The 18,324-nt window shown below is 37.2% G+C and overlaps 1 protein-coding gene across 1 annotated transcript; it reads left to right on the top strand.

Moving 5' to 3' along the window:
* The first annotated feature begins 9,522 nt into the window (after positions 1-9,522).
* On the top strand, positions 9,523-16,940 carry LOC117323197 (cell division control protein 42 homolog). Its single transcript, XM_033878254.1, has 3 exons — positions 9,523-9,754; positions 15,315-15,373; positions 15,624-16,940. The coding sequence occupies exons 1-3, from the start codon at positions 9,586-9,588 to the stop codon at positions 16,026-16,028; spliced, it is 633 nt and encodes a 210-aa protein (XP_033734145.1). The 5' UTR covers positions 9,523-9,585; the 3' UTR covers positions 16,029-16,940.
* The last annotated feature ends 1,384 nt before the right edge of the window (positions 16,941-18,324 follow it).

Below are 18,324 nucleotides of genomic sequence, written 5' to 3'. Positions count from 1 at the left end.
CTCCCTCCTCCAATAAGGTAACCTAATGCCCCCGCCTCCAATAAGGTGACCTGATGCCCCCCTCCTCCAATAAGGTGACCTAATGCCCCCCTCCTCCAATAAGATGACCTAATGCCCCCTCCTCCAATAAGATGACTTAATGCCCCTCCTCCAATAAGATGGCCCAATGCCCCCTCCTCCAATAAGATGGCCTAATGCCCCCCTCCTCCAATGAGACGGCCTAAAGTCCTCTCCTCCAATGAGATGGTATGATGCCCCCTCTCTGAACTTCAGTCATAATGGCGATAAGTACATGTATAATGTTTCATGGTTTTTACTCTTGTGATACTAGAACTAAGTATGGACATAGCTATCACAAACCGCCTCCTGTTATCTCGTTTGGTATCAACTTAGTTTACTGATTAGGGATTTCGACATTGGTGTATACTCTGAATTAATTAATAGAGTAACCTACGGCTTTATTTTTCTGCGTAATCGTGTATATACTGTGGCCGTATGTCCCTTCAGTCACAGACTAACCTTTTGATATTATGGCTCAGTGTTTGTTTAAGAAGGATTAGTAAAGTTCGGTGTGTTAGTAAAATATCCAAGTGTTTTAACGTGATAAAGAATGGCACTGGTATCTGATCTAAACTTGGGGGGTTGGCGCCGATCGTTTGAAGGATAAAGATATTTGGATCCAAAGTCTATAATCGAATTAAAAAGGCGAATGGCTCGCAACAACGACGTAGATATTCCTCCTGACCAATGGTTGACGACAATACGTAATTCTGCGATTCTATCCGACCAATGGCTGACGACGATGAAATGCCGTGATTCCATCTGACCAATAGCTGATGACGATACATACCGGTGATTCCACCTAACCAATGACCAGCGACAATACATTTCGGTGATACCATCTGACCAATGGCGACAGAGCGATGTAGTCCTGTGAGGTAGCCACCAGGTACTACATGGATAGCGGTAGCCCGAGTTTCCTCTGGCCCTGACACCATGTCTGTTCACGAGACAATGAACCGAACATACGGTACCATATGTCTGTATTGAAGTAAGGGTTTAATATTGTAAAATGAAGGAGGTAGGCAATAAGGGAGAATAGTACAACAGAATGGAACAAAACAGTTTAATAACAATAGTCAATTATCTCTCGGGGTCATTATTATTTGAATCCGTAAGTCATTGTCTATATTAATCTTACTTCGTTAGAGTTTGTATCCCCTCGTCTGCTTAAAGACAAAAACCACATGACGTAACGCTCGTTAATCAATTAATAAAGCATTTCAAAGTTTATAACGTATTTTTTTCTCGGGACCCGCCCAGTCGACTTCCATTATTAAGAGTGTCCCTGTAGTGTCCGTGTCGCTGATGACAGAGACCTATATAGTATATAGGTCTCTGCTGATGATAAGTAACATGTCACATCGGCTGAAATTGACACTGAGATTAACGCCTTTGTCATCCTCAACTTTCCACCTAACTTCGTGTGCGAATACTGACATAATGTTATCGCTAGACTTGTCACTTCATTAACAGATATAATTAACACTTACTTAGTTTCACAAGAAAAACTGTTACCTCAGGCAGGTGTCGACACGTGTAGTTTTTGTTTCGAAAAAAAAAATCAGCATGACTATTTGCATTCCAGAAATTATTTGCGTAAATATTTAAACTAGGTAAACTCTGCGGTTCACCTGTCCTGTCAGTCTAGACGGCTATAAATCGGTCCGCTGTCATGTCAGAAAGTAACCAAATGTCCTTAACATTATCTGAATTATACATATTACAGATAAAATATTTTCCGTAATATATCAGCATATTTTCATTTTTTTAATTTGTTTTTAGCAGTAATAGAGTATTAAATAGTTTAAATGAAATGTTCTTGTTTGTTTAGCAGTGTCAGTGAGTGTAATCAGGTGGATGGACAGATCCTAAACATTACATCATACAACTATTCTCGTGAGAAAGAACGTTGTATAATAGGATGCTTCCTCTAACCGGACAGTTCACTTAAAAGTCGTGGTTTCATAAAAATATATCATAATTTCGTATTGTGCGGTTTTTCTTGGGAGGTGCATGCATCTCCCGGTGTATATGTACGTAAACATTTTTTTTTTTTAGTAAAACAACAACAAATGTATTCCCAATCATCAATTTCATATCAATTTCAATTTAACCTCATTATTTTGAAAAGTTATTTTAAAAATCAAGAAAAGGAAAAAGAACCAGCACCCAATACAATAAACAAAAATAAGTTTCCATGTTAACCACACACAGAAGGCATACCAATAAGTATCTAAATAAAACCCGGAATTAGAGTCATGCCGCTCATGGCTAAGGTATGTATTTGAACTATTGTAAACAGAAATTAGATTTCACCGTGAATTGTTGACGTCACTAGCCTAGGGCCCATTGCTCACCTGTCAATCAAATGCACCTGTCAGTAACCAGGTAACATGGAATTAACATCTTACCTAGAAGGTTGTTAAGGGAAAGTTGTACCGGTGTACTCGTGTAGGTCAGTGTTTAGGTGTCGTCCAGTTCTCACCTTTACAAAAAGACACTTAGAACTAATGCCAGTAAATTACACGACAATATTTGTTTAGATAAATGTCAGAAGATAAGTGGACATACCCGGCACAACATGTCAGAAACTTGAAACGTGCACATACACTCGTTATACAAGGGTTCCGCTCCCGGGATATATGTCGTCCTCTCTATGAAAAAAAATCTATTTGTGATTTCAGACCTCTAGTATTTCGGAAATGTGCAAAATCAAACACACAATTATTTTAATGTTATTTGTTTATTTATTTCATTCTATTTATTTATTTATTTATTTATTATAACCACCACTTTCAGCTGATTATCAGTCCTTTGGCGGACAATCTACCAGTATTATCTATTTATTTTATTTATTTTATTTATTTATTTTATTTATTTATTTATAACTACCACTAGTTTCAGCTGATTATCAGTCCTTTGGCGGACTATCTACCAGTATTATCTATTTATTTATTTTATTTATTTATTTATTTGTTTTTATTTATTTATCTATTTATTTATTTATTTATTTATTTCTACCACTTTCAGCTGATTATCATTCCTTTGGCTGACAATCTACCAGTGACGATATCACGTAGAGAGAAATCACACAGAAACGACAGTATAACAACGCCCAGACCAAATCTACACAATAATTTACATAACAGCTTCCTTCTACTGACTTGACAGGTACATCGTGTAACTAGTTCACTATTTAATTAAATTCATTTTCAGACTTAGTACATTTCATCAAGGTGTCGTTGTGTTAATAATTATTTTCTACGACGCAACTTCATTTCCTTGAAAGAACGTTTCCTGGTCGGAAAAACGACCTTAGTACTCAGTCCTACTTGGCACTTTTTTGGTAACAACGGTTAAAAAAACACCGGATACCTATATAACTGGATAAAGGGTAGTGTATTGATTTAAATTGACAGACATAAAAACAGCTACAGATTACTGGTGACGGCTGGCAACCATATTGTGGTCGAACGACTTTTGGAAAACATTGGTTTGGCTTTGTCTGTGAAGGATAAGTCAACTTTTTTTCTATGTTGTTCAGACCTGTGAAAACCATGGTAACCACTTCAAAAGACCTTAAAAATTGCAAAATATCATGATTTTTTACCCAAAATGACACAATTCCCAACACAAATTTTTTTCTGAACCCTAACCGAAATCAAATACCTTAAATACCTGAAAGTAATAATTTATTCGTGAAAAATGAAAGAGTTTTTATCTTACTGTGCCACGATAACTGGACCACATGAACTTGCCAGAGAATTTGAATTTGTCACAATCTGTGTGTCTTTGGACCTTTCCTTTTGTGTGTAGTACATTTTCAGACGTTAGTTATATAATTAACTCCGGGGGTGTCATTTTTACCGATTTTCTTATAGGACCGCCGCCAGACCGATATCATTCGGACTACAAATACAAATACCTTAACGTGTCTCCGTACCATCTATACATCAGATACTACAATAGTTACTGAATTCTCAAGTCCCCGTGGTACTATGTACCCAGAACAGTATGGTCTGTCTATCTAACCGCTCGTACCATTAACATTCCCGCGCCATGATACACTGACCAAAAGTACTTAACGTGTAATTGTCGCTAATTAGCTCGGATACACCCTCTAATTACAGATCTGCGTGTGGCTGTGTATCGGGACACTGTGACGTCACCGAAGATGAAGGAAGTGGGTCTCAAACGTGGAGTGTATTCCTGCCTCCCCCTCCGGGCATCGCGCGCGTGCCTGTGGTCAAGATCATTTAATTGTGGTTTTCCTCAATAAATCGGATCATTATTGGGACAAATGCTAACTGGTGCGTAAAGATTAGGACAGTGGCGCTTCATATCGGATCGCTTTGTTCCTTGTACGCCGAGATTAAAGAAACCCTAATAAGTAATTCGTGACCCGAGCATGCCTGATAAAAACTGACACCATATACAACTATGTAAATATATAAATAAACAAAGAATACACAGATATATGCTATTTTAAGGCGTTTTCTTTGAAAAAAACCCCGACAGCATCGTGTGCGTCCCATTCATAACTATATATAAGACGTATCACTTATGTTAAATGTGGCGTTAGTCAACGTGAAATTACCATGACCGTATATAGATACTTATATTAAAAATAATAAAAAATATATTAAAAAATAATTTATTCTTTTAATACATTGATTTAATGTGAAGTTTAAATTTGGTGTAATTGACCTCTCCACAAGATAGGTAATTACTGTCGACAGCACCAGAATTTATGTCTATATCTTAAAATATTCAACTGATCAATTCTTATCTGGATTTTTACTAGATTTGTACGGCAACGTATTAGGACCATTGAAAAAAATGAAAGAAAAATGAAAAGTGAATAAACAAAATGATAATTAAACTGTGCGTAAAATATATAACTTTAGACGTATAAAATATCTATGTTGTACGTACAATATACTAAGTTGTACGTACAAGATCCGATGTTGTACGTACAGAATACTAAGTTGTACGTACAATATACTAAGTTGTAAGTTGTACGTACAGGATACTAAATTGTACGTACGGGATATTAAGTTGTACGTACAGGATACTAAGTTGTACGTACAGGATACTAAGTTGTACGTAAAAGATACTAAGTTGTACGTAAAAGATACTAAGTTGTACGTACAGGATACTAAGTTGTACATACATGATGCTAAATTGTACGTATAGGATATTAAGTTGTACGTACAGGATACTAAGTTGTACGTACAATATACTAAGTTGTACATACATGATACTAAATTCTACGTATAGGATATTAAGTTGTACGTACAGGATACTAAGTTGTACGTACAATATACTAAGTTGTACGTAAAAGATACTAAGTTGTACGTACAGGATACTAAGTTGCACGTACAATATACTAAGTTGTACGTACAGGATACTAAGTTGTACGTACAATATACTAAGTTGTAAGTTGTACGTAAAAGATACTAAGTTGTACGTACAGGATACTAAGTTGTATGTACAATATACTAAGTTGTACATACAATATACTAAGTTGTACGTACAGGATACTAAATTGTACGTACAATATACTAAGTTGTACGTACGGGATACTAAGTTGTACGTACAAGATACTAAGTTGTACGTACAGGATACTAAGTTGTACGTACAAGATACTAAGTTGTACGTACAAGATACTTAGTTGTACGTACAAGATACTTACTAAGCTAGTTGTACGTACAATATACTAAGTTGTACGTACAATATACTAAGTTGTACGTACAGGATATTAAGTTGTACGTACAAGATACTAAGTTGTACGTACAAGATACCAAGTTGTACGTACAAGATACTTACTAAGCTAGTTGTACGTGCAAGATACTTACTAAGCTAGTTGTACGTACAAGATACTAAGTTGTAAGTTGTACGTACAGGATACTAAGTTGTACGTACAAGATACTAAGTTGTAGGTACAAGATACTAAGTTGTAGGTACAAGATACTAAGTTGTAGGTACAATATACTAAGTTGTACGTACAAGATACTAAGTTGTAGGTACATGATACTAAGTTGTACGTACAAGATACTAAGTTGTAGGTACAGGATACTAAGTTGTACGTACAAGATACTAAGTTGTACGTACAATATACTAAGTTGTACGTACAAGATACTAAGTTGTAGGTACAGGATACTAAGTTGTAGGTACAAGATACTAAGTTGTAGGTACAGGATACTAAGTTGTAGGTACAAGATACTAAGTTGTACGTACAAGATACTAAGTTGTAGGTACAGGATACTAAGTTGTACGTACAAGATACTAAGTTGTACGTACAGGATACTAAGTTGTAGGTACAAGATACTAAGTTGTACGTACAGGATACTAAGTTGTACGTACAGAATACTAAGTTGTACGTACAGGATACCAAGTTGTATAAGATAGTGAACCGGAAACAAGATGCAAAGTTGTATGGTCTTGTGCATGTATGATTTTTAAGGTGCTCAGATGCGCCACCGTAGGGTTTGGACGTCATGTGTGTGAATCTGATTTCTTTGATATTGTGTTTATAGCGCTGTAATCATCCTACATATTCATTAGACATGTAAATGCATCTCAAAGAAATGTGTAATGCCGAGACGACTGTCGTAAATCAGGCATAAAAAGGCACCTGTCACTCAAATTTGGCCTCTGTTTTTTTAAGTGTCCAATTCGCAATCTGCTATATACTTCCTACATGTATACCCTGTCATAGCCCATCACTAACGGTCACATACAAACACTCCAGTTTCACTTTGGATATACTCATTTTGTTAGCAAAATCATGCCTCAAACGGAAACCGGCAACACACTTCCTCAACTAGAAGTTTTCCCTGTTAATAATATAAGTATTACGTATTATTATAGCGTGTGACCTATATAACTAAAAATAGAAATGATATAAGTATTACGTATTATTATAGCGTGTGACCTATATAACTAAAAAAAGAAATGATATAAGTATTACGTATTATTATAGCGTGTGACCTATGTAACTAAAAATAGAAATGATATAAGTATTACGTATTATTATAGCGTGTGACCTATATAACTAGAAATAGAAATGATATAAGTATTACGTATTATTATAGCGTGTGACCTATATAACTAAAAATAGAAATGATATAAGTATTACGTATTATTATAGCGTGTGACCTATATAACTAAAAATAGAAATGATATAAGTATTACGTATTATTATAGCGTGTGACCTATATAACTAAAATAGAAATGATATAACATAGCCTCAACTGTTATTATGAAATCACTCCGGAGATCCGAGGAAAAAATTCCGAAATGCCTACCCCCTTCTCCCACCCTCCCAGCTGTCCCTTAAAAAACGGTTCACTGCATGAGCACCAACATATTTTTCAACAATAGACAGGTAGGGTGAAACAATCGGAAGTCAATCATATATTTTTTCATATCAGCTGTCTTTTTTAGTTATATATACACAGCACATTTTCAAACTTTGGGTAAATAGGTATTTGGTTTAAGTTGGCATTTGATAGCTCATTTTCATGATTCTATCTAAAAATCCTTGTACTTTGAGGGAAAGATAAAAAAAAATAGAAAAAATAATAAATGGAATCATGCATGTACATGTGTATATATAAATCATCCCGAACACGAATCTCTTATAAAAATGTAAACGAGTAGAATCGGTCGATACACACGAGTAGAATCGGTCGATACAGACGAGTACAATCGGTCGATACAGACGAGTACAATCGGTCGTTATAAACGAGTAGAATCGGTCGATACACACGAGTAGAATCGGTCGTTATAAACGAGTAGAATCGGTCGATACACACGAGTACAATCGGTCGTTATAAACGAGTACAATCGGTCGATACACACGAGTAGAATCGGTCGTTATAAACGAGTATAATCGGTCGATACACACGAGTATAATCGGTCGATACAATATAAACGAGTAAAATCAGTCGATATAAACGAGTAAAATCGGTCGATATAAACGAGTAAAATCGGTCGTTATAAGCGAGTAGAATCGGTCGTTATAAACGAGTAAAATCGGTCGATATAAACGAGTAGAATCGGTCGATACAGACGAGTAGAATCGGTCGTTATAAGCGAGTACAATCGGTCGTTATAAACGAGTAAAGTCGGTCGATATAAACGAGTGGAATCAGTAGAATAGGTAGAATCAGTCCATATGCCATGCTAATAATGGTCTCAATTAATGTCGTGAATTATCAATGTAAAAATGATTTTTGAACGGATTTGATTGATCCACACTTTCTCTTTCCATCTGAATATAATTATAGCCTCCCCAATCTTTTGTCCACCATCTCAAAATTCATCATCTTATATTATAGTGATGGCAACATCAGAAAAATCTCCTTCTACCCGCTCCACTCCCCCTCGTCTCTCCCCTCCCCCACTCTCTCTTTCTCTTGTTATATTCTATAATATCTATAATTTATGAGGCATAATACATATATAACAATACATATATTACCTACCTGATATAATGTTTAAGAATAGTTTGTATTCTTCAATTTCAACACGTGTTTAGTTTATGGGAGAAATCGTCTATAGGTTGGAAAAAACTTGGCTAATCCCTTTGCCATTTTACATGCCAATAGAATATATTTTAACTAAAACTTTAAATGATCATTATAATGATAGTAATCCTCTCATTGCTTTTAGCGATGTAACGGGTTCTCTTCCAACTGATTCTGGAACAGTGGTTTGCCATTCGAACTTAAGCAAGACTACAGTGTCTGTAACTCGGTTAAAAACTAGAATCATACATTTCCGCTATGGGGTTGAATCATAACGGAATTGTATTTCCAGTTTACTGGAGAGTCTTATAAGGATGTGAATTAAATGATGAATCATATATACAAGTAGATCGTTAACGAATAACGGCTTTGTATTGACTCTTTAATACGAGTATTGATGGCAATGATTTAGTAAGGGATGTTTATATCAAAACATTTGGAACACATTTCTCAAGGAAAATAGGAATTCTACCACTCATGAAATGATTTCCAAATGGAAGCCATTCAGTAATCTTATAAAAAATGAGTCTGATCGAAAACTTCAAATAACCGCGTGAATATTTTTTTCCAAATTTGTAAAGATTCTTTTTATTCCCCTCTTTATTACACTAATGAATGTATTATCTGACACGACATTTGCACACAATCTCGTAGTGACGTTTAAAATAAATTAAACAGGTCGGAGATAGATAAAGCTAGATCATGAAATAAATTGAAATACTTTGTCTTGTCCCAAGTGTAAAGTCCAACTCATCCCTGCAACTTACCTATAAATAGATCACATTCATAATTTAATTACTGTACTAAACATGTGGGCGGGGCGTCAAGTGTTAAGTGAGTGACGTCATAAGTGCAGCATAAACTTGTATTATACTCAATGTCAGATGCTATTTTTAGACACGGTATACACATGGGCCCGTGGCAACGCTGATTCTCTCACTTTACTTGAAGCAGACGACACAAACGGACGTAACAGTTCTTTATCAAAATGGTTACTAAACGTGACGAGGGGATGGACAGTTTTACTGCCGCGGAGGGGGAGGTGAAATGTGTGGTTGTAGGGGACGGAGGGGTGGGGAAAACCAGTATGGTTCTCAGTTACAGTACCGGCAAAATTCTCACGGAATATCAACCCACCTGCTTCGACAGTTACACAGGTAAGTTTTACATATTTTATTTAGATTCTTTTTAAATGCTTATCAAATTTTAAAATAAACTTTACTAGAATATGAGTCAAATTATACAAATTGCATCATACATTATCTAAAATTAAAATAATACTCTAACGACATCATTAAACGACTTAAAAACTATAAAGTAAGTGTAAAAATAAATGTTATATCTCCAGAAAACGTTAAAATTAGTTGTTTTATTTCAAATGTTAGAAATGTACTAACGATAGCAGTGACAGACCGAGGCTGAGGAAAGGTGTGGAGAAAGTCGTACGCCGTTTTAAATATACAAATTACAGTCAGATAATCTGTTTTCTCAAGAAAACATGTTTTTCTTAACGAAGTATTTATTATAAATCAATTTCACATGTGTTTTACGTTACTTATTAAATGACAGTTTTCGTGGCGCCTTTATAAAAGGAGTGCTGTAAAGACACATGTAAACATGTTAGGTAATCGGTAAACACTCTCAGAACGCCGAAGGTCTTTTTTTCCTCTAGAAAAACTTTCAAGGTCAAGCATTATGTAACATTACGCGTTTAGTTGTACAATGCTAATCATTTACGACCGAAACTCAGGAATTCGAGATAAAAGGGAATAAAACAAGGGCTTCGGGGCTTATAACTCTACTTCAAACAGAAATACAATTTTTATATGTACATGGATACAACTTTTATTTTCAAACATAAAACGACAAATTTATATAAAGCTAAAATGGGAGAACGTAATATTTACTTTAAAAAAATCTAGTGGGATTTTTCAGCTCAAAATTTGTATAAGTATACATCTCTATATCGTTCCCTATAATCTGTTTTGGATGAGACCTGCGCCCTTGTATGGCTTTTGAAAAAATGGAGGTGGATCAGTCATCTAAAGGAAAGCCCCAAAATGAAATATCAAATCCCACGGTCCATAATTGAAAAGTCCCTGTTAAAATTATCAAAATCATATAGGCCATTCTCGACGAGTGATCATCCAATCAACTTTTCACATGGTGTGATCTGTATTTCTGATTCAGCTGAGAAAGAACTGTCTAAACGCATCAGATTAACAATATAATTATGACTGTCGCTTTAACCCGCCCTCTGTGTCCCAGGCCAACAATATGATTAATCCGTAACTCGTTACACGTCCGAGTCGAGAGTTAGACACATCATGCCAGTCAGGAAACCTCCAATTACAGCCGATTCTAACCTCCCCATCTGTTCGGGTTTTGGTCGGGTGACTCATACTGTACTATTATTTATAATTCCATATCGGTTATAGAGTGAATACGTTTCACAAACATCTTTCGAAACCACAATGTATTATACCCATATCACAGTACTGTAAAGATACTGTAATTAGAATCATTTGAGTTATACCATCCTTAAAATTTTTTTTAACCGGTCTATCCCAAAACCACGATTTAAAAATGTATGTAAAGTCAACATGATATATATTTTTCTATCATATAATCCATTTTTTATGACACAAGTATTTTAAATGTCCACACACCTAAGATATCCTATTTCGTTTTATCATACGTGTGGTTTCGTCTGTTTTTCACCTATTGTTGACGACCGCAGATGACATAGTTTCTAGAGGCGTGCAGCAACTACTGACTTCGTTGTAACAGGGTACACAGACCGTAAAATTAGCCACGAATAGGACACCGCCATCATCGTTATAGACATTTTACTGTTTGATTGATGTGTTCAGATTAACGTTATACAGTATGTACAGAACAAGAGGCCCATGGGCCTTAACGGTCACCTGATTTTTGAAATATTTCAGTAAATTTGAATGAAAGAATGAATTTCAAAACAAATAAAACAAATGATAGTCAAAAATGTGATTTCCCTATAACTATAGTAAAGTTTATCCCCTCCCATGGGGCAAACGCAAGACCCAAGGGCTAGGAAATTCACAATTATGGTAAAGCACCTTAAGACCCTTCGATCTGTGAAGAGTATTTAATTATACCTTATTTGGGCTGTAAGAAGAAGATTTTTAAAATTTCTGTTAATTTGACCCTTTTTGGCCCCGCCCATCAGCCCCTGGGGGTCAGTCAGGGCCAACATGTACATACCATCAAACTGTCATCCCAAGCTGATAATGTTAACGAAGTTAGAATGAATTCCAATAAAAATTCAACAAATAATAGTCAAAAATGTGATTTCCCTATATAAACTATAGTAAAGTTTACTCCCTCCCCAGGGGCAAACATGAGACCCCAGGGTCATGAAATTCACAATTTTGGTAAAGCACCTTAAGACCCTTCCATCTATGTAGAGTATTTGATTCTACCATATCTGAGAGTAGAGAAGGAGATTTTTGAAATTTTTGTCAATTTGACCCTTTTTGGCCCCGCCCACCAGCCCCTGGGGGTCAACTAGGGCCAACATGTACATACCATCAAACTGTCATCCCATGCTGATAATTCGATACAAGTTAGAATGAATTCCAAAACAAATCCAACAAATAATAGTCAAAAATGTGATTTCCCTATATAAACTATAGTAAAGTTTACCCCCTCTCCAGGGGCAAACATGAGACCCCAGGGTCATGAAATTCACAATTTTGGTAAAGCACCTTAAGACCCTTTCATCTATGAAGAGTGTTTGATTCCACCTTATCTGAGAGTAGAGAAGAAGATTTTTGAAGTTTTAGTCAATTTGACCCTTTTTGGCCCCGCCCCTCAGGCCCCTGGGGGGTGGGGACCATATAATTCACAATTTGGTTCACCCTCAGCCATGGAAGCTTCCTGTAAAATTTCATTGAATTTAGTTCAGCAGTTTTTAAGAAGAAGTTGAAAATGTAAATTGTTTACGACGCACGACGGACGACGCACGACGCACGACGCACACCGCACGACGCACGACGCACGACGCCGGACAAAAGACTTCGTCTCAGGTGACCTAATAAAATTAAAAAGGAAAAAAAAACAAGAGATCCCAGAGGGATCTTGGCGCCCACCATTGAATGATCTTCATAGGTTCCATGTCAGATTGATCTTTTCTCTACTTTTCCCTTCTTCTAAGTCTTACTAATCCTAATCTGTGTAAATACAGAAACAGCCCTCTATAGCTAGTACTTTTCAAACAAGCGGAAACTATATATAAAATTTAAGATTTAGCGATAATGGCTGTCTGTCGACCATGTTTTTGGATTGGTCCCAATATGCAAAACTAGGCACTGAGGGGAACCTACAAATGAAATTTGAGAAAGATCCCTTGAGTGCTTTCTGAGAAATAGCGATAACAAACTTCAATTGTCAAAATCCAAGATGGCTGCCTGTCGGCCATGTTGTTTTCTGATTAGTTTCAAAATGCAATATGCATAACTAGGCACCAAGGGGAACCTACATATGAAATTTGAGAAAGATCCCTTAAGTATTTTCTGAGAAATAGCGATAACAAACTTCAATTGTCAATATCCAAGATGGCTACCTGTCGGCCATGTTGTTTTCTGACTGGTCTCAAAATGCAATATGCATAACTAGGCACTGAGGGGAACGTATGTATGAAATTTGAGAAAGATCCCTTCAGTACTTTCTGAGAAATAGCGATAACAAACTTCAATTGTCAAAATCCAAGATGGCTGCCTGTCGGCCATGTTGTTATCCGATTGGTCTCAAAATGCAATATGCATAACTAGGCAACAAGAGGAACCTACATATGAAATTTGAGAAAGATCCCTTCATCACTTTCTGAGAAATAGCGATAACAAACTTTAATTGTCAAAATCCAAGATGGCTGCCTGTCGGCCATGTTGTTTTCCAATTGGTCTCAAAATGCAATACGCATAACTAAACACCAAGGGGAACCTACATATGAAATTTGAGAAAGATCCCTACAGTACTTTCTGAGGAATAGCGATAACAAACTTCAATTGTCAAAATCCAAGATGGCTGCCTGTCAGCCATGTTGTTTTCGGATTGGTCTCAAAATGCAATATGCATAACTAGGCACCAAGTGGATCCTACATATGAAATTTGAGAGTGATCCCTTCAGTACTTTCTGAGAAATAGCGATAACAAACTTCAATTGTCAAAATCCAAGATGGCTGCCTGTCGGCCATGTTGTTTTCTGATTGGTCTAAAAATGCAATATGCATTACCAGGCACCAAGAGGAACCTACATATGAAATTTGAGAAAGATCCCTTCAGTACTTTCTGAGAAATAGCGATAACAAACTTCAATTGTCAAAATCCAAGATGGCTGCTTGTCGGCCATGTTGTTTTCTGATTGGTCTAAAAATGCAATATGCATAACCAGGCACCAAGAGGAACCTACATATGAAATTTGAGAAAGATCCCTTCAGTACTTTCTGAGAAATAGCGATAACAAACTTCAATTGTCAAAATCCAAGATGGCTGCCTGTCGGCCATGTTGTTTTCCGATTGGTCTCAAAATGCAATATGCATAACTAGGCACTAAGGGGAACCTACATATGAAATTTGAGAAAGATCCCTACAGCACTTTCTGAGAAATAGCGATAACAAACTTCAATTGTCAAAATCCAAGATGGCTGCCTGTCGGCCATGTTGTTTTCCGATTGGTCTCAAAATGCAATATGCATAACTAGGCACCAAGGGGAACCTACATATGAAATTTGAGAAAGATCCCTTCAGTACTTTCTGAGGATTAGCGATAACAAGAATTGTTTACGGACGGACGGAGGGACGGACGGACGGAGGGACGGAGGAACGGACGGACGGAGGGACGGACGGACGACGGACCACGGACGCAGGGCGATTTGAATAGCCCACCATCTGATGATGGTGGGCTAAAAAAAGCCTAAAACTCGTGTTTTCCATAGCAGATGGCAACTCCTAACGACGACGACGACGACGATGAGATAATGAAATGACGTATTTAATAAATATAAATCTAAGTAATATTGGAAAGAAAGTTTACAATTGAATTATCACTACAAAAATATAACAAAGCTATTTCAAATGCACAATTGACTTGAAATTCTGGAAAGTAAATAATTCTAAACTGTGCCACACCTGTTAGCCCGAGTTTCCCCTGGCCCTGACACCATGGTGTAGCCTACACCGGACATGGTGTCAGGGCCAGAGGAAACCCGGGCTACACACCTGTATAATATATCGATGTCAAAAATGTTATCTGACGCATAACATCCATACACTCGCACGAGTAGGATGGTTCTTGTTATCAGACGTAACGGGTCATCTCGACCCGGAATTGGGTTACCCGGTAACATCCATTCTTAGCAGATAATCGGGGATGCATATTAAAAGTCGAATCATAAACATCAATGACCTGCTCGATTGTTCATATACTAAGCCACCCCTAAAAAATACACAGAAAAGCCAACATTTTTTTAACGATTTCAAATACCATGTAGTTTGGTTTAGTTTGACTATTGTAGTATATAATATTATAAAGTATGACGAACCGGTTAAAATGAAACCGTTTACAAGATAAGTAAATCTGGATCGCCCTGTCGAACGACATATTTTATCCTTTTCTTGACTCTGTGAATTATCTCCCTTTAGTGACTCTGTGAATTATCTCCCTTTATTTCCTTACAGTGCCGGTACCTAAAGACGAGAGTGACGTGTCTGTCATGGTAATGGATACGGCGGGACAGGTACGTTTATCTCCACTGTCCCCTCCGACTAAGACGTCTCATTAAATTAAGTTAATAAATCAACTTTTATTCCCAAATACATTTTCTATGGAACCACGTGTTATCAATCTAGCCATTTCACTTTTTTTTTTATTGAGGACAGAAAATTGAAATGAGTCCTTTCTTAAGTACAAAACTTGTTTCCAGTATATTTATATATGACCGTATCCCATGATTCAGCAGTTTGTAATTGTGTTTTGCCACGTTTCAGGATACGTACGACAGGTTGAGGACACTGGCTTACTTTGATACCGATATATTCCTCGTCTGTTTTGCTGTGGACGACAAAGACTCGCTGGACAATGTCCGCACCAAGTGGGTACCGGAGATACGCGAGTACCGGCCGAATACCCCATTCATCCTGGTTGGTACGCAAACCGATTTACGGGGCTCGATCGTTGACATCACCGATTCCTGCGTGTCGACGCAGCAGGGCCGCAAGATGGCCAAGCGTCTTGGTGCAATCAAGTATATGGAATGTAGCTCGCTGGATGGTGTCGGATTAGAAGAGATTTTCAGAATGGCCATCCGGGTAACCACTGATCCAGTTTTGAAAAAGAACAGGAAATGGAATAGTTTCAAGCGACTATTCCGCAGGAAAAGTACCATCGTTTGATGAATGGGCGCGGACTTTACACGTCTCGGCGATAAACCTGGAGGTACCCCGAAACACAGAATTGGCGGGGCGATTTCTCATCCCAGTGACCGATTGCTTAAACAGGATTACCCCTCTATCCTAGGCGGAGTAAGGCGGTCAAATCGATTCGCGCCAAGGAAGTTATCGAAATATGACCGAATGCCTGACCTTTCACACAGTCCGTCGGGAATACTTTCTCGTCTACAGAAAGTTCCGAAGGTTCCCGATAGGTTGTCCACCTATGATGCTGGCGGTGTGATATCCGATATCTGTTACCCCCACGTAACAGATTCAGATTATTTATTTCTTTGTGTTTTTCAACACATCAGAGAGACATTACAAAGTAGCCTCACACCAGCAATTAACCACGAGTGCCACAGTGCGAAACATTGTTCAAATATCAGGGTCTAATTTTTTCTAAGCGATCATTGAAATAGTTTTGTTCTGAACACGCTGCATAAAAAGTGATGCTGAATTTCATTTTTTTTCTATTATTCTTTATTGAAATAAGAAACATCTGTCCTTCGTTCAAGCGTTAGTCATCAAAATCGCACGTGTTTTGAGAGGCGTACAAGGAAACACTTTCAAAATTGTTACCAAAACCGGAACTCCCATATACCACGAAGTGGTTACCTACTTCACCAGGCGGCTGTAAACATTGTTCTCAGTAATCTGACACGTGATTGGTTAGTCCACGACAGCTCTCAGTACCCTGACATGTGATTGGAAAGTCCACACGACTGGTCAAGTGTGCTGTGTACGTAGTTTGCGGTGCGAAATGGACGTCATAGTTGTTAATGTTAAAACAAATTCATCTGTGATTTTTGACCTTTTTGTATTTTTACTGTATATTTATTGTTATTTATTAAAATTGTTGACATTTTAAAACAATTTTGTGTTTTAGTAGTATTGATGTATATAGTATCTACGGAATATCCCGCCGGTTCCAGTGTCCCTTTAATGGTCCGAGATTAATTTGCCCGCGATACGACCTTTCAGTGAAATATAAGTTACGAAGCAACTTTTGAACTCATTTAAGTGGACATCGTCATAAAGCGATCTTACTGTGGGTTAAACAGCTAGCGACCAATGACTACTACGTACTACCAAGCGAACAAGTACATGGTTCCAACATATTTTTAACAAACAAGAGGCCCAGAGGGCCTGCAATGTTCATTTGGATATTCAGAAATCATAGTAAAATATTCTCATATAAGTTTTGTTACAAATATTTCCTGTTTCTTTTAGTTACCTCTCCCAACATTGGTTCAAACCAAAGATGGGCCAAATCTTATCATAAAGAATTAAAAAAATATATAGATATAAAATGAAAAATTGCTTAATTTCTCCTGGGCCACCTCTCTCCGGACTCAGAGGAGCCAAACCCCTCATTTACACACCATTGAATCTCGTTTTCTCACTAATGGTCCAGACCATATGATACTCTAATGGGTATCACCCCTCCAGACCCCGGGGAGCTACACGCCCTGTTTGTGCAACATTGGATCTCATTTGCCCAATAATGCTCCAGACCAAACTTCCTCAAACTCCATTCAGTCGTTCAGGATTAGTAGCGATTTATAGGAAACGACAGACACCGCGCGATGCTATAGGCGCACCGGAACGAGGTGAGCTAATAAAAACATCGAGATGCTATATTTCGCATTCTGCTCTCAATAAAAAGATCATGGTGACAGTTATATACGTAAAAACCTTAAATGCAATTTACATTTCATATACCTAAACTAACGGAAGTTGTTCCACGTGAGTGTATGAAATGGAGGACACAGTTATGGTGCCATTTTTAAGGAGGTGGCGACCGAACTGACAATGACAAATGTTTATCATCATAAACAGTACGGTACAGAGAATATGAACATTAACAGATGGATAACAATACGACACACATGTACGTTTTGATCCGAAGTATTTAATACATTGACACCTACTTTTAATGACTCTCTATCCGCTACTGTTAGGCTATCATCCTCCCCCAGCAGTATATTAAAGTGGATGGATTGTCAGAATCATGCGGACTAAAGTACAACGTTTGTAGTTACATTTTGTGTACTTTGATCGTTAGACAGCCAATATTGGACGTTTTCTTTTTTTTTTTAAATGTGAATTAAGTACTGTAAAAAGTGTTGCCTGGTAACGCAATCACCGGGGCATTTAATATTTTTCATATTTATAACTTCCTGATCTCACAGGGCTATGAATCAACACAGCAGGGAAAGCAGCGAGTCTCAATTTTGACATCTTCATGTTTCTGAGG

The sequence above is a fragment of the Pecten maximus genome, chromosome 3 (assembly GCF_902652985.1).
Source record: "Pecten maximus chromosome 3, xPecMax1.1, whole genome shotgun sequence".
Taxonomy (NCBI): Eukaryota; Metazoa; Mollusca; class Bivalvia; order Pectinida; family Pectinidae; genus Pecten; species Pecten maximus.
The sequence above is the reverse complement of the archived record's forward strand: the minus strand, read 5'-3'. Positions and strand labels throughout refer to the sequence as shown.

Excerpts from the sequence above, each read along its gene's own strand:
- LOC117323197 (XM_033878254.1), top strand. The coding sequence starts at position 9,586 with ATGGTTACTAAACGTGACGAGGGGATGGACAGTTTTACTGCCGCGGAG. Across the intron at positions 9,755-15,314 it reads CTGCTTCGACAGTTACACAG|TGCCGGTACCTAAAGACGAG; the intron begins GTAAGTTTTACA and ends ATTTCCTTACAG. Across the intron at positions 15,374-15,623 it reads TAATGGATACGGCGGGACAG|GATACGTACGACAGGTTGAG; the intron begins GTACGTTTATCT and ends GCCACGTTTCAG.